General features: G+C 43.9%; 1 protein-coding gene across 1 annotated transcript in view; it reads right to left on the minus strand.

Annotated features, from left to right (window-relative positions):
* MDN1 (midasin AAA ATPase 1) overlaps nucleotides 1–25,265 on the minus strand; it is a 354,267-nt gene that overhangs the window by 4,510 nt on the left and 324,492 nt on the right. The window contains 8 exon segments of the mRNA XM_040347762.1: nucleotides 1,788–1,874; nucleotides 2,259–2,419; nucleotides 6,739–6,906; nucleotides 6,994–7,192; nucleotides 7,504–7,605; nucleotides 8,111–8,257; nucleotides 10,553–10,836; nucleotides 20,719–20,869. Of these exon segments, the coding sequence (XP_040203696.1) occupies nucleotides 1,788–1,874; nucleotides 2,259–2,419; nucleotides 6,739–6,906; nucleotides 6,994–7,192; nucleotides 7,504–7,605; nucleotides 8,111–8,257; nucleotides 10,553–10,836; nucleotides 20,719–20,869 (1,299 nt within the window).

The raw sequence follows: 25,265 nt of genomic DNA on the forward strand, positions 1-25,265 counted from the left end.
TTGTCTGCGAGAACACTCCTGGCTCTCGCTCACACAACCATTAAGTCTTACACACAGCCACTGGGCTGAAATAAATCGCAACCTACAGTGTAGGTCAGGGGATATGCAATTAGCGGACCTCCAGCTGTTGTAGAATTACAATTCCCATGAGGCATAGCAAGATTGACAGCCACAAGCATGAACCCAGAGGCAGAGGCATGATTTTGCAACAGCTAGAGGTCCGCTAATTGCATATCCCTGGTGTAAGTGATAATGTTCTCATCCGATGCATACTGATAAAGCTAAAGATTTTTGAGAGTTAGGTTCAGAGTTAACCACTTCCAGACCAGCCGCCACAGCTATACTGGGGCAGGTTGGCTCCCCTGGGCGAGCCGTCGTAGCTGTACGTGGGCTCGTTTTCAGACCACTAAGGGGCGCACGGGCGCCGTTAGAGCCACGCGTGCCCGGCGGTCACTCCACACAGAGACAGAACGGAGATCTGTCAATGTAAACAGACAGATCTCCGTGCTGTCAGGGGAGAGGAGACTGATCTGTTGTTCATACCAAGTATGAACAAGGATTGGTCTCCTCAACCAGCCAGTCCCATCCCTCCACAGAATCACTCACTAGGACACACAGTTAACCCCTTGTCTCGTAAACCCCTTCCCCTCTGCCAGTGTCATTTATACAGTAATCGGAGCATTTTTATATCACCGATGGCTGAATAAAAGGTTTACAGTCCCAAAAAAGTGTCAAAAGTGTTCGAACTGTTCCCCACAATGTCGCAGTCCTGATACAAAAAAAAATAAAAAAAAAAAGAAAAAAACACATATCACCGTCATTACTAGTAAATTATTTTATAATATATATATATATATATATATATATATATATATATATATATATATATATATATATATATATATATAAAAAAAATGCCATAAATATATCTCCTATTTTGTAGACACTATAGCTTTTGCGCAAATCAATACACGCTTATTGCAATTTTTTTTACCAAAAATATGTAGAAGTATACATATTGGCCTAAACTGAGGAAGAATTTTTTTCTTTTTTAAAATTTTTGGTGATATTTATTATAGCAAAAAAAAAAAAAAAATTCCCCAAATTGTTGCTCTTTTTTTGTTTATAGCGCAAAAAATACAAAAACGCAGAGGTGATCAATTACCACCAAAAGAAACCTCTATTTGTACAAAATTGATGTCCTTTTTTCCCCCCACAAAGTCGCACGCCTGCGCAATTGTCAGTTAAAACTATGCAGTGCCAAAACGCAAAAAATGGCCTGGTCATTAAGGGAGCAAATCTCCAGGGGCTGAAGTGGTTTTAAAGCCAAAGCCAAAAATGCAATATATTGCAGTTTACCAATCATCAGATGTGGTGGTTACATAAGTTTAATTGAAGCCCCCCCCCCTTTATTTCACCTGGTGACCAAGCCAGTAACACTTCCTATCTGAGGGTGTCTCAGAGGACAGTGGAAAGCTAGCCATACATGACTGTAAAGCTGGCCATACATGGTTTATTCTTTTTGTTTTTCAGCCAGCAGTCTGACAAAAAAAAATATGAACCAATTCTCCGATCCACTTAAAATAAATCCTCCCCACTGCACTGTTGTACTGACAGTCAGGATAGTCAGATCAGCACTGAAGCCTATTGCTTACAGTGCTGATTGAGCATCTTTTATCTGATAGGGCAGTTGAACAGAAGTCGATCAGTAGATTTTTTTTGGTTCCCTCACGCTTCACCTTGCGGTAAATGGGGACCCAATCAGACATCAGACTCAATTTACCCACCTCCTCCGCATCCCCAATAGGATGCATCTGCCACTCTTCCAGCTGTTTTTCAAGCTCTCTTCTAAGCTCTTCCGGGTTTTCAGGGGTCTGATGGAGACAAAGTGTAAAGTGAAGATATGCAGTGCACAAAAGGTGTCGCCAGTTAAAAAACAAACAAAAAAACACATGGCTGTAGTTGCAGAATTACGCAAAATACACGACTGAGGCAAAAAAGGAGCCAATTGAGTCACGTAATCAAGAGACAAGAAATTAAACAAAGGTTAACAGATTCAAAAACCTGCAATAAAATGAAAAACCTTACAACAGGAATTTTGATGTACATGTTGCAGTTACATTCAGGGGAGTCAACACTAGCAAAAGCTGTTCTGGGACTGCCCCCCTAGTGTATCCATGTGGCCCTTATCCACTCTGTACACAGTACACCAACACAGTGTTATTTGCTCATTTGTTGTAAAGAAAAGTTGAGCTTACCATTGCAGATCCTTCTTTTAAAAACTCCCAGACAGTATGAATAGTAGATTCTGTGCTTCTCTCATGTTTTTCTTTATCCACAGCTGTAGGTTCAACATCTTTGTTCTGTACATCATCTTCTACTGTTGCTCCTTGCAAGTCTAATTTGGTTTCCTCAGACCCTGCTTTCAGACAATGCAAGTGATTTACATCCCAGCAGCTCAGTTTTAATGCACCCCATTTTTTTTCTTTAAACATTTAAAAGTAATTTACTCTACTACAAGTGCTTTTGACTCAAATTTTGGAGTCTTGTAGTTCCTTTTGTTTTTTTAAACTTGACCGTTTTTCTTAATGACTGGGTTTTAACAACAGTCGTACTTTCCTTATGAATTGCTTGTACAGATTAAAAAAACACAGACTTCAGTACTCCAATACTGCCAAGCTTCAGCAGTGCAATGCAGGTACTAAATGTGGCTATTTATACAGTGCTTTGAAAAAGTATTCATACCCCTTGAAAATTTTCCAAATTTTGTCAGGATACAACCAAAAACGTAAATGTATTTTGGTGGGATTTTATGCCATAGACCAACACAAAGTGGCACATAATTGTAAAGTGGAAGAAAAATGATAAATGGTTTTCAATTATTTTTTTTACAAATATGTGAAAAGTGTGGCGTGCTTTTGTATTCGGCCCCCTTTACTCTGATACCCCTAAAATCTAGTGGAACCAATTGGCTTCAGAAGTCACCTAATTAGTAAAAAAATAAAAAGTCCACCAGTGTGCAATTTATTCTCAGTATAAATAGAGCGGTTCTATGAAGCCCTCAGAGGTTTGTTATAAAAAACCTTAGTGAACAAACAGCATCATGAAGGCCAAGGAACACGCCAGACAGGTCAGGGATAAAATTATGGAGAAGTTTAAAAGCAGGGTTAAGTTCTAAAAAAAAATATGCCAACCTTTAAACATCTCACAGAGCACTGTTCAACCCATCATCAGAAAATGGAAAGAGTATGGCACAACTGCAAACCTACCAAGACATGGCTGTCCACCTAAACCGACAGACAGGGCAAGGAGAATATTAAATCAGAAGCAGCCAAGAGGCCCATGGTAACTCTGGAGGAGCTACAGAGGTCCACAGCTCAGGTGGGAGAATCTGTCCACAGGACAACTATTTGCCGTGTACTCCACAATTCAGTTTTTTTATGGAAGAGTGGCAAAAAGAAAGCCATAAGAAGGCCTGTTTACAGTATGCGAGAAGCCATGCAAGTGTTGTGGACATTTTTATTAATGTATGTTGTCAGATGTCCCCCAGTGTCAGTTTTGCTGTAATGCGCTCATGTGATCGTATTCACACATACAGACGTTGGTGGAAGACCATTGGCGCAAACACCTTCCCACGGACACAGAAGATTTGCACGCTCCTTTTAGGGATGTTCATTTATGCCTCAGCAAGGGACTGGCCACTTCTTGTCGACTGCATTAAATGACTCAGAGTGGACAGATCTGCGTACAAGGGAACTATAGCATAACCATACGAAAATTATGGTTATCCGATCCATGATTAAGTATGGTTTGCGGCAATGGCAGCAGTGAGTTGGTTTGCACACGGCTTTGTACAGAGCCATGCTTTCTAGTGTTCTTTTGTCTCACAGAGAGCATGGCCTCTGCACCCAGCTGTTTGCACACATCACTGCTAGCATTCTATTTGAATGTATACATATCTGTGATTGGTTCATTTGAAAGTATACAAAATGTCCGATTGGCTGTTCTGTAAAGCCACCACCTTCTTTTGTTACTCAAGTTGACATAAATAAAGGGAGCTGGCTATCCTACACAGGACTCTGCTAAGCTCAATGTAATACCAGCATTTGTGTCTGTTACCAAGAGATTCTCCAGCGCTGACCCCGGCATTATACAAGAGAGCTATATTTCTGCTTTTGAGCGCAAGGAAATTATTTGCTAGAGGAGAAGCTAATTATTCCTACAACACAAGGGACACAGCAAACATGTGGAAGAAGGTGCTCTGGTCAGATGAGACCAAAATTGAACTTTTTGGCCTAAAAGCAAAAAGCGATGTATGATGAAAAACATACTGCACATCACCCTGAACACATCGTCCCCACTGTAAAACATGGTGGTGGCAGCATCATGTTGTGGGGATGCTTTTCTTCAGCAAGGACAGGGAAGTTCGGCAGAGTTGATGGGAAGATGAATGGAGCCAAATACAGGGCAATCTTAGAAGAAAAGCTGATAGAGTCTGCAGAAGACTTGGGCAGAGGTTCACCTTCCAGCAGGACAACAGCCCTAAACATACAGCCAGAGCTACAATGGAATGGTTTATATCAAAGCATATTCATGTGTTAGAATGGACCAAAGTCCAGACCTAAATCCAACTGAGAATCTGTGGCAAGACTTCAAAATTGCTGTTCACAAATGCTTTCCATCCAATCTGACAGATGGATTTTACTCTAGATGTGCAAATTTGGTAGACATATACCCAAAAAGACTTGCAGCTGTAAGGCTGTTTTCACATTGGGGATAGAGCTGCGGTGATGGTATAGCCGCGCTATTTGTAGCGCCGCTATACCATCGTATTTACCGCGATATTCGGGCGCTAGTGGTGAGGTTTTAACCCCCGCTAGCGGCCAAAAAAGGGTTAATACCGCCCGCAACGCGGTTTCCCATTGATTTCAATGGGAAGGCGTGGTATAGGAGCGGTGAACACACCGCTCCTATACCACAGTAAAGATGCGGCTTGCAGGACTTTTGGAGCGCTCCTGCTAGCGCACCGCTTCAGTGTGAAAACCTTCGGGCTTTCACATTGAACACTACAGGGCAGGTTTTTTTCATGCGGTATAGCAGCGCTATTTTTAGCGCTGTACCGCATGAAAAACGCCTCAATGTGAAAGGGGCCTTACTGCAGCGATAGGTGGCTCTACAACATATTGACTGGGGGGGGGGGGGGGTGTTGAATACAAATGCACACCACACTTTTCAGAATTTGTAAAAAAAAAAAAAAAAAAAAAAAAAAAAAAATTGAAAACCATTTATCATTTTCCTTCCACTTCACAATTATCTGCCACTTTGTGTTGCGCTATTCACATAAAATTCCAATCAAACTAATTTACGTTTTTGGTTGTAACATGACAACATTTGGAAAATCTTAAGGGGTATGAATACTTTTTCAAGGCATTGCAAGTCTTCTTCCACAACACAGAAATCCTGAATCAAATTCTATTTTAACCGATATGTAACGACACTCTCTAACAGTGTTGTGGCAATAGATCTGCTCTGGATATGAGCCACTGGGGCTGCAGAAAAAAGGCATCCAAAAAGTAGATGCAGACATTATCTGTTGCCTGCACTGCAGTGTTTAAGCCTCTCACAATATAGATGATCTTTACAGTTCATATCACAATAGTTATGTGCATCTACTTAAAATGTAAAAATTGTGCAGGAATGTATTGTGTTAACCACTTGCCAACCAGCAGTTGAACTTTTACTGCTGTCTCGGTTATTCCCCCGCCATGTACTCGTACATCTTGGGGCAACTTATGGGTTTACAGGTGTGTGTGTGCTGCGCCCCCTTCTACTTGTGCTGTGGTTGATCAGCAGGATCACAGCCAACTTGAGTGACTTTAGATTTTTGACTCTGGAAATGTGATATGTAGTCAGGATAATGTGTAGATAAAACCCCTTAAAAGCCTGAAGATATTAGATTTTGGGCCCCTGTATGCGGCTAGGCTGCTAAAAAGTTTCTCACATACTCGGAAGTAGCAGAATGTGTTTTGAGGTGCAATTCCACATATAACCATGGTTTGTGTGAAAAATATCTTAAAAGTGACAACTTTGTGTAAAAAAAAAAAGTCTGGAAAAACATGACAAAAAAAAAAAAAAAAAAAAAATCTTCCAGGGACTCAACCTCTCTCAGCATATACCATGGGGTATTTTGTTTCCAAAAATAAGTCATTTGAGGGTTTTGTACTGTCCTGGCATTTTAGCACCTCAAGCAATGCAATAGGCAATGAGCCAATGTCAGATCTGCGTAAATTCCAGTATATATACACCATAAGTTTGTACACTTCAACACATATATGCACGTATTGGTATTATTATAAAAAATGTTTAACCAAGAGAGGTAGCAGGTTACATTTTGCCCTACATTTATGAACTGGATATGTCTTATAACAAAAAAAGTAGAAAATATTGTTTAACATTTTCAGTCTCTTTTTTTTTATTTATATAATAAATATAAAACCCAGTTGTAATCAAATACTACCCAAATAAAGCTCTATTTGTGTGAAAAAAAACCATATAAACTTTATTTGGATACAGTGTTGCATGACCGAGCAATTACCACTTAAAGGAGCAAAGGTCATGAAGGGGTAAAATATTCCAGAGGTCAAGTGGTTAAATTCTTCACCAAGACACTTTATCATCACGCAAAAAAAAGGGGTCAAGCTGCTTTTAAATAGTTAGGTGACTCATTTTCGAACTTACCTTGTTTTATGGACTCATTGGATCTCTGTTCCTCTGGCTTTAGGCGCTCCACATTAACAGCTTCCAAAGTTTCATCTTCTTTTGATTCCATTTCCACATCCTGCACAGCACTGTCGTCTTGTTCCTCATTATGTGGCTGGGATTTCCCTTGATCTTTGCTGGCTGTATCTGCATTGTAAAGAAGAAAAGTTGTGAGAAAACAGTTGGAAAGCCATGCTTTAAACATCCATGTTACACCACCGACTCTGAATGTACCATATGTCTGTGCATCATAGGACTCTGCTCCTTGTTTGATATGCTCATAAGCATCAGCCTCTTCATTTTGTTGTGCTTGTTTGTCCTCATTTCCCATTTCACTGGAAGTGTCCATAGTCCGCAACCGCTTATGAGCCTGCTCATTCTGATCCCCTAAAGTGCGATCATCATCTGCTTGGCCGGGCTTACGTTTGATGCTCTAAAAAAAAAAAAAAAAAAAAAAAAAAACAGATATGCAAGAGAAATAGCTAGACACTACTATGGGCAATATTTATCGATTGTTTGTAAAATTTTTAATTTCAAAGTATTGTATTCTTGAAAAGGAAATCAAAATTGTGGGTTTGACAAAGCAACATTTTAACGTACCTCAAACATTAAAGAACATATAAAGCTGACTGCAGTCATTACCTGGTGATTGCATGTTAAAAATGTGTACAATGAAAATGCTCTTTCCTTCTTGGGGAAATATACTGACACTGTCAGGGTTCAGTTAACAGATAAGCAACTTACCTGTGTATTACGCACACTTTGCTTCTGAGAAGCCAGACGGGCCATTAGTTTGGACTCATGTCCCTCAGACTGACTTGCATCAGCAGATCCATCTCCATGTTCCTAAACATTACAATGCAAAAATATTTCAGGATCCAAACTATTGTTAAGCATTTACCATGGGGTCAACACAGTGAACCAAATAAAATATTTCTTCAACTGTTGGCAGATCATGCAAATACTACCATCATGCCTGCTGAAGGGCTCATTCACACTATCTGCATTGACAGGCATTTTTCTGTATTGAACACCGGTCATCACAAGGGCATATAAAATAAAAATATTTTCTATGTGCCCCATTCACGCCACAATACTGGTCTGTTGTGTGATGCTGAAAACTGAAAGCATGCTGCATTTGTCAATAGCAAGCGGGATGGCACTGCATGTCACTGTGGCACAATGCGCTGTGCTTCTGTGCAGAGACATGATTAAAGCATTACTGCAGCACCCTGGGTAAAAAAAATTGGTGTATTTATTGTATGCAGAGTGTGAGCGAACCCTTTGTAAAGCACATTTGTTTACTGTTAAAAATAATAATTATGAAACGACATTTAGTAACGAAATTTACTTCTTTGGCTTCATCCTTTTCTGAAGGAGCACCAGCCAATTCAGCAGCGTCATCACTTTGCAGGTTGTCCTCTGCAGTCTTGCCATATGTTTCATGCTCCATTCTTTCAGTGGAGTCTTGCAACTCATTTTCAGACTTTTCATCATTCTAGTAGGAAGAAAAGATCCATCCTGGTTAATGTTTTTGCATATGAAGAGCAAATCTTGCTTCTTTATCTGCATATATAAATACAAACTATACACACAAATAGTAAAACAAACCTTGTGACGTGATTTACATTGTAGAGCATGCAGAGTATATTTATTGTGAGCAGATAAACTGTTGAATTATTATTGTGTTTACTTAATTACATATTTGATACAACTCATTTTAAACACTCACCAGTCCAAATGTGTGCTTCCAACTTAGAGCTTAGTATATAAGCCACCAGAGGGAGTCATCAGCAGATAAATTGCTAAGAATTTGCTTAGAGGAACTGCAGTCTGCACATATAATTTGTAATAAAAACATCTTTGGCATTCTGAAGCTTCCCTCCAACCACTGCATATTATTTTATATATATACTGACAAAAAACACAAACTCCTGCGCACAAGTGGGATCCTTGATAATTGGTCAAATGTCTACATACAGTTCTCCTTAGATGTAAAAAAAAAACAGTAGTAACAGAGGCCTTGCTGCCCTTCATGGATGGGGGAATCCTGATAGAAGACAAAAAGGGAGAAAGAAAGGCGCACCAGCCTTGTGTACTACCGTTTGGCAAATTTTAATGAAATGATAAAATAATGAAAACTACTCACAAACAAAGAATGATAAAAGGCTTGTCAAACGATAATTGAAATACCCCTCAAACCACACTCCAGAATGTAGGGGGGGGTGGCGAGGTGCGTTGCTGCTGGCTGACGCGTTTCGAGGTGACAGAGACCTCTTCCTCAGAGCCCAGGAAGAGGTCTCTGTCACCTCGAAACGCGTCAGCCAGCAGCAACGCACCTCGCCACCCCCCCCTACATTCTGGAGTGTGGTTTGAGGGGTATTTCAATTATCGTTTGACAAGCCTTTTATCATTCTTTGTTTGTGAGTAGTTTTCATTATTTTATCATTTCATTAAAATTTGCCAAACGGTAGTACACGAGGCTGGTGCGCCTTTCTTTCTCCCTTTTTATTTTATATATACACTGTTATCCTGTCCTTGCCAAATATGCTGCAGAAATCTCCCTCCACCGAGTCTGGCTGCATGGATTTTAACTGTGGGCGGGAGAGAAACCGCTGTGCTTGATGTCATAAGGCTAGGATTTTACAGGAAACAGGAAGTGGGCTGTATAAGGTATTTACGGGCAGAAAAAAAAAAAACGTTATACTATCCAAAGTTAGAACGACAAGGACAGAGGATTTAATAGATTGAAAGATGAAAAAAATAACTAAAGTTCCGCTTTAACTGTTGGGATAAACTATCAGCATACTTTTGCCTTACTTGTATGCAAACATGCGCTCTGCTTGTTTGACCTCAAGGCCTCATTTACACAGGTGTTGAGGCTCATAGACCATGAATGAGTTGTGTGTTTAGGTGGCTTGAACTCACAGGAGCTGCCATGTAAGTGTATGGGGACACAGCGGCTGGATAGACAAAATCTGACAGGCAAGCAGGTGAGCTGCACCAAATGCATACAGTGTGCTCTTGGGGACACTCATCTGTATGCCTGTTGGTTGTGTCTATGCAGCCACTGTTCCCCTTAGATTTACATAGGCTGCCTGCATGCAGCACCTAGTGGCTCTAGTCGAACAAATACATTGCCCATTCACAGTCTACAGATTAAAATGTTTGTGTGAAAAATACCTAAAATGTTACATACTATAAAATAACTCATCTACCTCCATTTCTTTTTGGTTTATGAAAAGCTTTTACATATAAAAAAAGAAACCGACTATCTATCCTATGTATTTAATCAATGTTTGTCGTTACAAGGGACTCAAAGGGTTCAGTGTGTTTATTATGCAATATCAAATAAGGCCCCTTTCACACTGAGGCGCTATAGCGCTAAAAATAGCGCCTGCAAAGCGCCTCTCCTTTCACTTTAGTGTGAAAGACCTTGGGTTTTCGCACTGGAGCGGTGCGCTGGCAGGACGCTCAAAAAAGTCCTGCAAGAAGCATCTTTGAGACAGTGGAGGAGCGGTGTATACACCACTCCTCCAGAACCCCTGTCCATTGAAATCAATGGGCAGCGCAAAAGTGCCGCTGTGCTTTTAACCCTTTTTCGGCCGCTAGTGGGGGTTTACCGCCGACGCTGCTCTGAGTGAAAGTGCCCTAACTGTGCAGAGGAGTCATTATGACTTAAAAAAAATCCACAAAAATTTCAGGTTCTTCGCTGTAACAAAGGAATGGGCTTGGAAAAATGTGACAGCCCCTTATGTATGACGACTTGTGATTGATTTGTGAACTAGATTACCTGAGGCGTGAGACCTTGCTCAGTTGGTAGTTCATTTTCATTTTCACTGTCTTTTGCAGCATCTGGAATTTTCTCTTTTCCTTCAGCTTCCTCAACTTCTTCCTCTGCTTTCTGTGGACCCTCCTCTTGCAACTGCTCCTCATTGTCCTGATCAGTTGCTTGCTCTTCTCTTGTTTCTTCAGATTCCTGAATCTCTTTTTCAGAATTCCCTTCACCATCTTCTTGTTCTTTATTTTCTTCATCTATTTCCATTGGCTTTTCATCAATATCAAAAGGATTTCCATCTTAAATTACAAAAAAAAAAAAAAAATTCATTGGACTTAGTGGTAAGGTAAAAATAAATAAATGTAAAAATACTTGCAGTACAATTTATATCTAACCAAATTGTATTTTTTTTTTATTGTTTTAGAGATCTGAATGGATTGCACATAAAAAAAATGTCTCTAAATGTCAGGTAGAATTCCAGATTGAAATTCAACTTCAATTGTTTGGGCTAAGTTGGTCCAAAAAACTATGTCCATTACCCATTGATGCAACCACTGTGTGCACAGCAATGGACTGTAGAAGCATTAGCTACATACAGTAAGGAGGCACCACATTACAGGTTGACTTCTCATCTGCTGCCAGAACTAAAGTCGGTAGGTATACCATCAAAGAGGTTTTCAGATACTGTGCTCCATAGTGATGGATTATTGCCCTAGACCTGTATAGCACTCTATGGCCAACAGTGCTTTGCACTAACTGCCACAGTGAGTGCCCATGCAGGATCCAGTACCTAAAGAAACATTACAGGCTGTTTCCACAGCGTGCAGTCTGTGTATGTCTCCCAAGGTTTAACCGAGATTCCCTTAATCCTGATATACTGCTTCTGTGTAGGTGTTAGATGACAGTGAGGGTTAAATAAAGAATCAAAAGATAAAATAAGCTGGTAAAGTTAGTTTCTTCAGGAATATTAAGAGAACCACATCAATTGGCAGACCATGTCAACAATGACCATGAAGTGACCAAGACCACAATGTGTTAATTACACCTATATAGCTAAATACTTATATGACATGCTATGGTAACAGGTTTTAAACAATACATTTAAAATATAGCTCATACTTAACATTTGAATATTCCCAAACAAAAAAATACCCACTTCCTTCTATATATTGTCAGGGAAACCATTATCAAACTTCTCCATAAGCTGAGATTACTTTTCTACTCCAGATAGGAGTGCCTTTTTTAACCACTTGACCAGCCGCCGCAGTTCTACTGCGGCAGGATGGCTCTCCTGGGCAAGTGGCCATAGCCATACTTTGGCTGCTTTAAGATCACTAGGGAGCGTGTGCGACGACTGAGCCGATGCACGTCTCCGACGGCCGCGATCGCTCCTGAGAGAGACAGAACGGAGATCTGTCAATGTAAACAGATCTCCATTATACCAGGGGAGAGGGAACCACAGACACCTGATGGCATAAAGTCCAGGAGGTTCCTACATCCCTGGTAGAATAATCTCTCACTCTAAAAGGGAGGAATTTTACGTTTCAGACCGTAGGTCTAAATAACCAATTGATGGACCCAATTGGCAATGTGTAACGTCTCACGAACAATTTTGCACTAAATACAATTGTGCTTCTTTCCCAGTTAACTCTAACCTGTTACTTCCTTTCCCAAACCTTCTTCCTGAAGAGTCTCTCACTCGAAGTTCAACTATAGTTACTTCCTTCTTTCTAATTAGCCTGTGACTTCCTGTTAAGCTGCTGGGCGGCCTATTTAAGCTCCTAGCACTAACCAGGAAGTGTTCCTTTATTTTGGCTGACACAACGCCTCTGTCGGTTGGGTATCCACACGCACCTGCTCTGAACTTCAGTTTCCTGACCTGGACCAGGAGTCTCCACTGCCTGCTTCACCAGCCTTACCCGTCTGGACCCTTGGAGCCTGACCTTATGCCTGCATCATTCACTTCAGTATCGCAAGTACCCTGATGTTGTTCTGCATTACTATCCTGTGAACTGCCCTGCCTGCTAATTATGTATGCCAACTATACCAGGAATTGCTGCAGCCATAGTCTCTCTATGTTTGGTACTTCTAATAAGGATCCTGCCATGATTTCTACATTCTAAGTCACCAAGTATAACGGAAGTCTTTCATGCCTAAGTACCTCCTTCTCAAATGTTATTGTGTGCACATATACTACCTATTACTTTGCCGTCAAGGTTATTTACATGCCACACATGCTCGGCTACCTCTGCATTTAACTAGTATCAGTTCTACCTGGACTTTATACTTATTTGTTTGAGTTTTCACTGGCGCCTATGAAGGAATATGCGCCATGTTTCTTGACTGAGACTGTGATGGTTGGATTCCAAACTCTCTGCACACAAGAGAGTGAAACCTGGGTCCGAAACTGAGTAGTCTCCGCAGTTGAGATCCTAACTCTCAAATAATATCCGGCGTAACGTTACACAATGGAAGCTTTGGAAGCCGCCTGCTCCTTCTCGGATCCTTTGGTAAAAAAAAAAAAAAAAAAAAAGCCTGATCCTCGGATCTCCGCAGATCTAGACAAATAAACCTTGACTGCCCGGACAAACTCCAAGGAATGCGGTAGTCTCCCTTCGGCCGAACGAGGCTGAGAGAAAAAAGGCAAAATAATATCCCGATTCAAATGAAAGGCTGACATCACTTTTGGCAAAAAGGATGGAACAGGTCGTAACACGACACCCTTCTAGCCGAGGTGATGGCTAATCAAGAAGGTTTAATGGACTTTCCTTGATAGGCTCAAATGGTTGTTTCTGTAACACAGACATCACCAAGTTCAAGTCCCAAGGACACATAAGTGACCTAATGGGGGGGGGGGGCAAACAAGTTGCCGCCTGCATAAAGGTTTGGACCAGCAAATGGGAGGCTAAAGGCCTTTGGAAGAATACTGACAAGGCTGAAATCTGACCTCTCATTGTACTCAAAGCCAATCTGATTTTCACAGCAGATTGTAGAAAAGAGAGAATTCTCCCAATCACGCATTTCCGAAGATGACATTTTATGGCTTCACTCCAAGCAATACAAGTCTTCCAGACCTAATGCTAGATCTTCCTAGCATTCACTAGGGTAGACACTACTGGTCACGAGATGCCACGGTCCTTCAACACTAAATTTAACGGCACTGTCAGTCTCTCAATCTCCGGGAACCAGGGCCTTCTGGACCAGACTGGTGCCACCAGAATGACTTGAACCCCATCTCTACAAATCCAGCGCATTAGGGAGCACTGGCTCCATGGAACTACCAGAGCATCTGCTCCAATTGCTAGAGGATCACTTGTTCGGGACACAAACTGCTGTAAGCTTGTTGTTGAACCTGAGGCCAATAAGGTCGACCTCAGGCCATCCAACGCTGGCAAATTTCCTGGAACACTCCTGGGTGGTGTGCGGCCATTTCTTCAAAGGTAATGAATATTGGCTTAACTGTGTCCCATGATGTAGGAAATAGAAAATGAAAATCTGCAGAGGTGATCAAATACTACCAAAAGAATGCTCCATTTGTGGGGAAAAATAGGATTTTTGTACTCACCGTAAAATCCATTTCTCTGAGTTCATGGACGGACACAGCATCCTTTGACAGTAGGGGTTATGCACCTTCCTTCCAGGAGAGTTTAGGCAGAATTTACAGCACTTAAAGCGTCAACAACCTTTCCTTAGTGCAGCTCTTCCCAGGGGGCGTGGCTCCCCGGGCATAACCCACACCCTGCTCTAGCAGCCTCAGTTCGTAACAAGCAGTACAAACAAAGGAGGGGTGGGTGCTGTGTCGTCCATGAACTCAGAGAAATGGATTTTACGGTGAGTACAAAAATCCTATTTTCTCTTCCGTTCATGGACGGACACAGCATCCTTTGACAGTAGGGACGTCCCCAAGCAGTGTCAAAAAATTCGAGGGGTGGGAAAAACGCAGCAAACCAAGCTTCACCCCAAACAAAACCGGAGTTACTCAACGGAGGAACTCCAACCTTAAACTGCCACCTGTAACACCCTGCGGCCGAAGGAGGCATCAGAAGATGCACTCACATCCACCTTGTAAAACTTTGAAAAAGTGTGGACCGACGACCAGGTCGCTGCCTTACACACCTGTAACACAGAGGCTTGATGTCGGAAAGCCCAAGAGGCACCGATTGCCCTGGTCAAATGCGCCGTCACCCGAAAAGGAGGCGCCCGCCCCTTCAGGGCATAGGCCTGAAGCACAACCCGTCAGATCCACCTGGAAATCGTGGCCGACAAGACTGTCAGACCCTTTCTGGGACCAGACACCGACACAGTGAGTCCGACATCCGGAACGGAGCCGCCGCCGATAAGTAAACTCAAAGGGCCCGAACCACATCCAGGGAATGTAAAATGACCTCCTTCGGCTGAGGACATAAGGATGGAAGAACAATGTCCTCATTAATGTGAAAGGCCGAAACGACCTTTGGAAGAAAAGAGGGCTGCGGACGCAGCACCGCCTTATCCAGATGGATGACCAAGTAGGGGGCCTTGCAGGACAAGGCCGCCAGTTCAGACACCCGTCTGAGGTAATAGCTACCAGAAAAAACACCTTTTGTTACAGTCAACAAAGGGATCTTCCGAAAGTCCTCAAAGGGAGCTCGCTGAAGCACCGAGAGGACCAAATTCAAGTCCCATGTGGGAAGTGGAGGGCGCACCGCAGGAGCCACATGGCGGACCCCCTGCACAAACGTGCGTATCAAGGAGTGCGCTGCCAAGGGACGCTGAAAGTAAACAGCCAGAGCAGATATCTGGCTCTTGACTGTGCTCAAGGCGAGAACCTGATCCACTCCCCGCTGTAAGAACAGCAGAATCCGGGACACCACGTATGTACGAGGGTGCCACTTCATCTCCTCACACATAGAGCTGTAGGCTTTCCACGTATGATGGTAAATCTTTTGTGAAGTAGACTTCCGTGCACGTAGCATGGTAGAGATCACCGAGCCCGACAGGCCCCGGTCCTTCAATACCTGGCTCTCAACAGCCACGCCTTTAAAGCCAGCGACTGTAAAGCAGGATGGAAGATCAGACCCGGCGACAGAAGATCTTCTTTCAGGGGGTAGACGCCAGGGGACGTCTGCCATCAGACGCACCAGGTCCGCGTACCAGGAGCGGCGCGGCCAATCTGGGGCGATCAGGATTGTTGGAATCCCTTCGGTTTCCACTCTGCGCAGCAGGCGAGGAAGAAGCTTCAGAGGAGGGAAGGCGTAAATTAGGCGATAGTGACCCCAAGGAGCCACCAACGCGGCTGACGCGTCCGCCCACTGGTCTCTCGACCTGGCCACGAACCGTGGCACCTTCCGGTTGAGGCGGGACGCTTGAAGGTCCACGTCTGGAGTGCCCCATTTTCGGCACAGACCCTAAAACACCTCCGGGTGGAGAAACCACTCCCCTTGATCCAGAGTTGTGCGACTTAGGAAGTTGGCTTGCCAATTCTGAACTCCAGGAATGTACACGGCCGACAGAGCCGGAACGGACCTTTTGTCCCACCGAAGGAAGTGCGCGACCTCCGTCACTTCAGCAGAGCTCCTTGTGCCTCCCTGATGATTGACGTACGCAACGGCCGTGGCGTTGTCGGACTGGATCCTGACCGGTCGGCCCTGCAGCTCCAGGGACCACCTGGCAAGGCACAGCTTGATTGCTTGGAGCTCCAGAATATTGATCGGCAGGCGGGACTCTTCCTGAGTCCAGCGCCCCTGGGCTGACTGAGTGCCCCAAACGCCCCCCCCCCCCCAGCCGGAGAGGCTGGCATCCGTCGTGACCACTGTCCAGCGGCACGGCAGAAAAGACTTGCCGGTCCGAAGCACCGGAGACGTCAGCCACCACACCAGGGAAGACTTGACCAGATGGCTCAACTGAACCTGGTAATCCAGAGAAGACGGGAGCTTGTCCCAACGTGACAGAATCTCCTTCTGTAGTTCCCTGGTGTGGAATTGGGTATACGGGACCGCCTCGAAGGAGGCCACCATCAGACCCAGAACTCTCATGCAGAAGCAAAGAGACGACCACTTCTGGGTCGACAACTGCCTTACTGCAGATTGCAGGGTCTTCAGTTTCTCCGTCGGGAGGAACACTCTCGCCTCCGCGGAGTCCAGGACTAGTCCCGGGTATTCCAGTCTCTCGGACGGAACACTGACTTCTGGAGATTCAGAAGCCAGCCAAACTCTTGGAGAGTCTGACACGTGATAGACACGTCCTCCTCTAACTCTGAGCCTGAGGAAGCTCTCAGGAGAAGGTCGTCCAGATATCTCACGAGAACGATCCCTCGCTGCCTCAGCAGGGCTAGTATCGGGGCGAGCACCTTGGTGAAAACCCGCAGTGCCGAAGCCAAGCCGAACGGGAGGGCCACAAATTGAAAGTGATCCTCTCCGATTGCAAAGCGCAGAAACCTCTGGTTCTTTGTGCATATGGGAACATGTAGGTATGCGTCCATGATATCCAAAGTCCCCCTGATGGAGTGCCGCTATCACCGAGCGGATCGACTCCATACCTTGACAAAGCAATTGAGGGCCTTGAGGTCCAGGATAGGGCGGACCTCTTCCTTCTTGGGGACCACGAACAGATTGGAGTAAAACCCCTGAAGCCGTTCCTGCGAGGGAACCGGCACGATCACCCCCCTTGTCCAGTAGATCCTGGACAGCCACTGACAGGGCCTGCCGGAGGACGTTGGAAGGAAAAAATCTGTTTGGGGGACAAGAGAGAAACTATCTTGTACCCCGAGGCAACCACTTCGCAAACCCAACGGTCATACAGGAGAGACCTGCACCGATCCACGAATTCGCGAAGCCGGCCCCCCACCCGAGACCCGAGCGGGGGCAGACCTTCATGCGGCTTGTTGGGCTTGCGGTACCAGGTGCGCTTCTGCCCCGCAGCGGGGGCTTTAGCACCTTGCGGACCTTTTCCCGCCGTGCTGGGCACACGAAAAAAAAAAAAAAACACTTTGAGGTAGTAAAAGAGGGTCCTTGCTTGCGGCGAGACTCCTTACCCTTCCCAGACTGTGGGAGCAGGGTGCCCTTACCACCCGTGGCATCCTTAATGATGTCATCCAGGGATGCCTCAAAAAGCCGTTCACCCTTAAAGGGCATATCCACCAAAGCCTTCTTAGAGGACTGGTCTGCCGACCAGCATTTCAGCCACACAAGGTGGCGCAATACCACCGCAGAGGGGGAAGCTCTGGAAAGCAAGGGGATCGTATCCATGGCCGACTCAGACAAATTTTAGACCCTGAACCAATTGTTCAGCCAGGTCCCTACAGGACTCGGAAGCGTCCCGTTCCTCCAGCTCCTGCAGCAGGAGCTTCGCCCTTTCAGTCAGAGTCTGACACCAGGGTCCCGGCCAGAACCGGCCTCACCGCCGAACCCACAACAATGAATAGGGAGCGGGCCACAGCCTCCACTCAGCAGGGTCCTTAAATGCAGGAGCCCCTTCCACAGGCAAATGTGGTGGCCTTGCTCAGTCTGGACACGGGAGGGTCCACTGACGGAGGAGAGACCCACTTTTTCAAAAAGTCCTCCTCAAGGGGTTGCAAAGTTTTTTGGAACGGTAAAAACTTTTTGCGGTGTATCCCATTCCTTGTACAACATATTGTCCAAATAAGGAACACAAGGAAACACTTTAGCGGTGCGTAGCGGTTTGCGGAACCCAAAAAGGGACTGTCACGTCAGGTGCCTCCGCCACCTCTTCAAGTTTCAGAGTATCACGTACCGCAGAAATAAGAGCTCCAACAAATTCCTTGTCAGCAACTGACCCTGAAGCAGTCACCCTCACTGTCCGCGTGGGTTAAACCTGCAGCCTCCGACACTACAGAACCAGAGGCAGCAATAGCATGGTCCGACTCTGCGTCAGAGACATTCCCAGAAGCAGGCGCAGGGAGGGGGCGCTTCTTACCCCCCTTCTGGGCACTAGCCGCTTCAAACCTGGCGAGAAAAGACTCCAGGACAGCCGACATTGCCTCAACAGATGTGGCAGGGGGAGGGGCGTCAAGGGTTAACTCAGGCATTGCTGGGGAAGAAGTACCTGGTTCACACTCCATAATGCCCCAGCGCTGTGTCACCCTTACTGCAAGGCAGAGAGAAATAAAAAAACACTGGTCACCTCCTGGCTGCTACTACAGAGTATGGGGGCCCCCTGGGAACTCACCACCCCTCCCGGGGCAGCTCAGTCTGAGAGAAGCCTAAGGTGTGCTGAGAAGCCGGTTGCGCCTGTCCCCTTTTGCAGCGCTAAAACGGCCACACAAGGCCAAACGAATTTCAAGATAGCCGCCGAATGTTTAAAAAACAGCATAGGACCACAAGAAAATGGCCGCCGAGCTATATAAAGCGCGACTTCGGCAAAATGGCGGCCGTTGCGCATTTAAAAAGACAGACAGTGACACAGCAAAACAGCACAGCAAAAAATACACATCCCAGCACACAAAAAGCCATGAAGTGAACACACACAGTCCCCTGCAGTGAACACACACAGCCCCCGCTACGCACACAGGTCCAGGTGTATGAGAGACCCCAGAAAGCCCCCCTCACAGCCGCTACCCAAATGGGAAAGGAAATAATGGTGAGAGGAAAGCAGGGCAAGCCCTCAGTCGACCTCCCAGGGGAAAGTTCCAGCCATACCCCCTTACCTGAGCAAGGGGCCACTACTTAACCGTCCTGCGACCACCGGCTGGAGGTATCCCAGACAGAACCAACGTCCGCAAAACGGCATGGCTGTCGGCCAGACACACTGTGACAAAGCCATAAAAGACCGGTCATATGTGTGTCCTAGAACAAGATGTTCCCCGGCTGCCCCTGGAGCAACGGGCCAGCACACGCTCGATGGCCAAACATGGGGGGACTACAAGAGTCAAGACCCAGCCTGTCACCCAGTCGGCTGTTGATAGAAGAATCACAGGATTCAAAAATGCAGGAACAAAATAATAAAAAGCGAGAAAAATCGCAAGAAAAAAATCTCCAGAGTACAGGACTCCAGAGTGCCTGACCTCTCCTGTCGTTAGGCAGAAAAAAAAACTAAGGCTGCTAGAGCAGGGTGTGGGTTATGCCCGGGGAGCCACGCCCCCTGGGAGGAGCTGCACGAAGGAAAGGTTGTTAACGCTTTAAGTGCTGTAAATTTTGCCTAAACTCTCCTGGAAGGAAGGTGCATAACCCCTACTGTCAAAGGATGCTGTGTCCGTCCATGAACGGAAGAGAAAAGGACGTCAATTTTGTTTGGGTACAAAGGCGCACGACCACGCAATTGTGAGTTAAAGTGTCGGTGCCATATCACAAAAGAGGTCCTGGTCATTAAGGGGTCAAAACCTTTCCGGGGCTGAAGTGGTTAATATACTGGATAAGCTAGTAGAATGAAGGATGCAACATTTTTTATTTTAAAAATCAAAAGGTTTATAGACAGGGGTCATACATTTGAATAGCATTGTTAAGAAGAAAAAAAGTAAACAAATTTACAGGCAGTACAAGATGACTGAGGACAATACATTTATGCAAATATTAGGCTGTGATATTCAATAATAATGTGCAGGGAAAAACACTACTTGAAGACAGTGAAATAGAGTCAGAATGCCCTATGTGAATTATACAAAAAAAAAAAAAAAACCTGAAAAATTAAAGCAGAGCTCCGCTGTAAAAAAAATATTAAAAGCCAGCAGCTAAAAATACTGCAGCTGCTGACTTTTATTAGGACACTTACCTGTCCTGGAGTCCAGCGACGTCGGCAGAAGAAGACGAGCAATCGCTCGTCACTCTGCTGCCCCCATCGCCATCCTCGGTGAGGAAACCAGGAAGTGAAGCATTGCGGCTTCACTGCCCGGTTCCCTATGGCGCATGCGTGAGTCGCACTGCACCGTGCTCACTGGTCCCCGCTGTGTTCTGGGAGCTGTGCGTTTCCCAGAACACAACGGGGGGGCAGCAACGCACTACCTGCAGGTCCCCGCAGAGTGGACTCCCGGAAGTGGGTGCAAATACAGGTATCTGCACCCCCCTCCCTTCCTGAAAGGTGCCAAATGTGACAGCGGAGGGGGGGGGGGGAGGGTTCCGATGAGCAGAAGTTCCACTTTAGGGTGGAGCTCCGCTTTAAGGACTTTAATCGAAATTGGAATGTATTCTGACATTACAACTTCTACTGGTTTGATAAAAAATAAGAACTTTCAGTTTAACTGCGCATACCTTCTCCATTCTCCTCATCCTTTTCATCGCCACTGACTTTACCCTCATCATTTTCCAAGTTCAGGTCATCAGGAAGGTCCAGAGATTCCGGTTCTTGCTGAGTATCTTGCTTACCATGATAAGGATCAATCTCATTATCATCATATTCTCGCTAACATAAGGATGACAAAAAATATACCAATAGTCCACAAACAAAATATTTTTAAGTAATTACAAAACGAATGCCCGACAAAAAACTGAAAGCGATAGTAAACCACAAAACCCCCCCCCCCCCCGCAAGACAAGACAATGGCATAATGTGCTAGGATCGCATCCTAGCTCATTTTTAAATACTCACCTTAGAACGAAGCCCCCGTGCATGATGCCCAGTCACCACTAAGGGGGCCGACATGTTCCCCCAGCATTTTTTCTGGGTTCGCGGGTCCCGCCACTGAGTGGTCGGAGCTATGATCCCAAAATCACCAAGCGGGGTATACAACCGCTTTAACCACTTGCCATCCAGCCGCCGCAGTTCAACTGCGGCAGAATGGCATGGCTGGGCAAAGAGCCATTACCTTAATTTGCTTCGCCTTTTGGCCACTGGGGCGCACTCGCCTGCAGCGTGTACACGGAGCCGATGCTCGTGCCCGGCAGCCGCGATGACCACTGGTGATCACTCGTGACAGACCGATAACTGATTTGTGTGTGTAAACACACAGATCATGGTTCTCTCACAGGTGAGGAGACTGATCGCTTGCTTATACAATGTATGAACACCGATCTCTCTTCCCCTAGTCACTCCCATCCCCCCTACAGTTAGAACGCAGTGAGGCAACACAGTTAACCCCTTGATTGCCCCCTAGTGTTAAGCCCTTCCCTGCCAGTGACATTTATACAGTAATAAGTGCATTTTTATAGCACTAATCACTGTATGATTGTCAATGGTCCCAAAAATGTGTCCACAGCAATATTGCAGTCCCTGTCAAAATTGCAGATCACCACCATTATTAGTAAAATTATACACAATTATATATATATATATATATATATATATATATATATATATATATATATATCATAAAGCTATCCCCTATTTTGAAGACGATATAACTTTTGCGCAAACCAATCAATATACGCTTGTTGCGATTTTTTTTACCAAAAAACTTGACTACATATCGGCCTAAACTGAGGAAAATGTATATGTGTGTATATATATATATATATATATATATTAATATATATATATATATATATATATATATATATATATATATATATATATATATATATATATATATATATATATATATATATATATATATATAAAATATATATAAAAAAAAATATTTAAATGTGGGATATTTTTAATAGCAAAAGGTAAAAGATGGTGTTTTTTTCAAAATCGACTCTGTTTATAGCGCAAAAAATAAAAACCGCTGAGGTGATCAAATATTACCAAAAGAAATCTCCATTTGTGGGGGAAAAAAAGGACATCAATTTTGTTTGGGTACAACGTCACAAAACCGTGCAATTGTCAGCTAAAGCGACGCAGTGCCGAATCGCAAAAAATGCTCTGTTCAGGAAGGGGGTAAACTCTTCCGGGGGGCTGAAGTGATTAAAGATAGGGTTGCCAACTCATCCCTTTAAAACAGAACACATATTAATTACACAGGTTCTGAGGCTAATTTAATGCAAAGAAGGCACCGAGTTTAATTACCTCCTTAATCAGCCACAGAACCTGTGTAATTAATATGTGTTCTGTTTTAAAGGAATGAGTTGGCAACCCTAGTTAAAGAGGTTGTAAACCTCAGACATAAAATGGAAAAAAAAAAAAGCACATCCTTCTATACTGTGTACTACTTGCCTCTCTTCAAAGCACTGAGCGACACTCTAACAAAATTCAAAAGATAAATCGCGCTCCTCAAAATCAACTCTGTGCAAACAAAGAATATAAAGTGCTATACTGAAAACTAAAAGTAATAGAATTAGGACCATGAATAAAGTGCTCAGTGAAAAATCCCATAAAAAAGTGGCAAGTGCAAATCAATAAGAAATTCATATACAAAGTTTTCAGTGAAAAAATATATATTGGTCCAAAAAAAAAAGTGCAAATCACATGTAACAATTCGTGTATAGAAAATGTCAACAATATTCAAAGTGCTTGATTGCGATTCTCCCAAAAAAATGCTTGCTGTGATAAGACTGTCAAAAGTGACATTTGCTGGAAAATCCAGCCCTATGCATTTTGTCAGCAGACGTCACCAGGGGTCCTACATCCTGACAACCTCAGACATTTGCAGGCGAAGCAAGTAGGGCAGGATCTTACGGCATGCGTCACTTCTACTTTCTGGAACGCAAACCGGCGTCCCTGGACTTTTCATTGATGCTCATTTTCAGTGGGGTTTATTTACTAAAGCTGGAGAGCAAAAATCAGGCTCATTTCTCCCTAGAAACCGATCAGCTTTCAGGTTTTAGGCTGGGTTCACACTTGTCCGACAACGGTCCTACATTGGGAGCTCATGTAGCATGACGTGTGAAAATCAATGTTTCCCTATGAGAGCTGTCTTAACTGGTCCTACACAAGTCGGTCCGACTTTGAAAATGCTCCCTGTACTACTTTGGTCCTACATTGATCCTACTTCAGCCCATTGAATATCATTGAAGTCGGACCAAAGTAGGAGCCTTGTCCTAACCATCCGACTTTTGACATCCTACTTGTGATTACAGCAGCAGTAAAAGGAATTTATATCACTCTGGGATTGTTTTGATTGGTCAAAGAACAAGTCAGACTATCACAAAGTCGGATCAAAGTAGTATCCTGTTCATGAAAGTAGGATGGATGTAGGACCAATGTAGGATCAAAGTAGGACCGATGTAGGACCAATGTAGGATCAGTGTAGGACCAATGTAGCAGAGCAAAGTAGGATGAAAGTAGTGTAGTAGTGTGAACCCAGCCTTATTGCTAAAGCTTAATTGAACAAGCTGAGGTTAGAAGCTGATTGGCTACCATGCACAGCTGCACCAGCCTTCGTAAATTGACCCCATTCTCTTAATGCAAGTGTAATTTTAACTTGACTGGAATAAAAGTTTTAAGTATTTCACAAGGAAATTTTTCACGCCTCCCCCCCATGCCTATGAGCTTACTAAAAATACACAAATACCCTCTATGATGAACTAGTTTCCAGCCTATCAAAGGAGGATTTAATACAGTTCCTATTTGAGTATTGACTTGCCTTAAGCGTATCTGACCTTCTTTGAGAAAAGGGATCACATTTATCTGGTAAGGGTGGTGTAAGCTCATCTGTTAGCATGGATTTGGGGCGTTTGTCTTCACCAGGAGAATATTTTTGATCCTTTCATCACAGCAAGCATTATTTTCGAAAAAATCACAATCAAGCACTTTATTAAAGATGGTGGACTTTTTATATATGTGATTTGCACTTTATTTTTTGATCAAAATAATTTTAATGAAAACGTTTTATATATGAATTGCTATTTGATTTGCACTTGGCACTTTCTTGTGGGATTTTCACTGAGCACTTTATTCATAGTCACCCAATTTGAATGTTTGCACAGCGTAGATTTCGAGCAGTGCGATTTGCCTTTGAAATTTGAAAATTTTCACAAGCTTTGATAGCTGGAAAACAGCTCTTTAACAGCTGCTGCCTTGTTTCTCTGTTACCAGCATGACTCCTTCCAGCAACTTCTCCTACACCAAGAGTTCAAAAGGTGACAGGGAGGGAGCTGCAGCAATCAGCCTGCGATTCATATTTACTGCTAAGATTATTATCTGTACAGTGTGAAGGAAGGGGGTTCAGTCACTTCCCTCCAATCAGGACTCACAGCTGCCAGTTATTTAAAGACTTCAGATCCCCAACCCCTGGCTCCTAGATTCTTTATTAGAATTTTTAGAATGAGCTGCAGATGAAATGGCTGCAGATACGCAGCTACAACTTAGTTAGAATTTGTTTTATCTCTGTGTATTACTGAAGTCTCTTCACTGGGTATATGTAAGGGTTTACAACAACTTTAAAAAGGTAATTTTAAGTCAGGGAAAGAAAGACTGCTGTCGGGCACAGACAGAAGAGGTGTACCATGTTTTCTGTCAAAAACTTCCTTCAGCTAGTTTTTTTAAAAAATTACATAAAATGTATTTACTTTATTTGCATTGCAGCGTATTTTCCCTGCATCTTTAAGATGCCGAAGAGTAAAACCTACTTGTAAAATGGTGCATGTGTGGGAGCTACATTTTCACTGGTCACATTACTGCCAAAACAAAAATTATGCTAGTAGCAGAGTAATTTCAGTAAAATAATAAATAAGAAAGAAAAAAAAAAACAGATGTTCACTATATAGCAGTGGAACTGAATTAAAATTCATGGCAGTCCAAACAGTAAAATGTACTTCCTGCGGAGGCCCGAATTGCATGTTTGTGCACAGCCCCCTCCTTTATTTCACAATCCCATTCTTACATCAGTGTCCTCAATCCCCCTGCATACATTTCCACCTACACAGCAGTGTTCCAAAATTCCTTTCACAGCAATGTCCCCTGGCCCCCTTCACATCAC

The sequence above is a fragment of the Rana temporaria genome, chromosome 4, assembly GCF_905171775.1.
Source record: "Rana temporaria chromosome 4, aRanTem1.1, whole genome shotgun sequence".
In the NCBI taxonomy this organism is placed as follows: domain Eukaryota; kingdom Metazoa; phylum Chordata; class Amphibia; order Anura; family Ranidae; genus Rana; species Rana temporaria.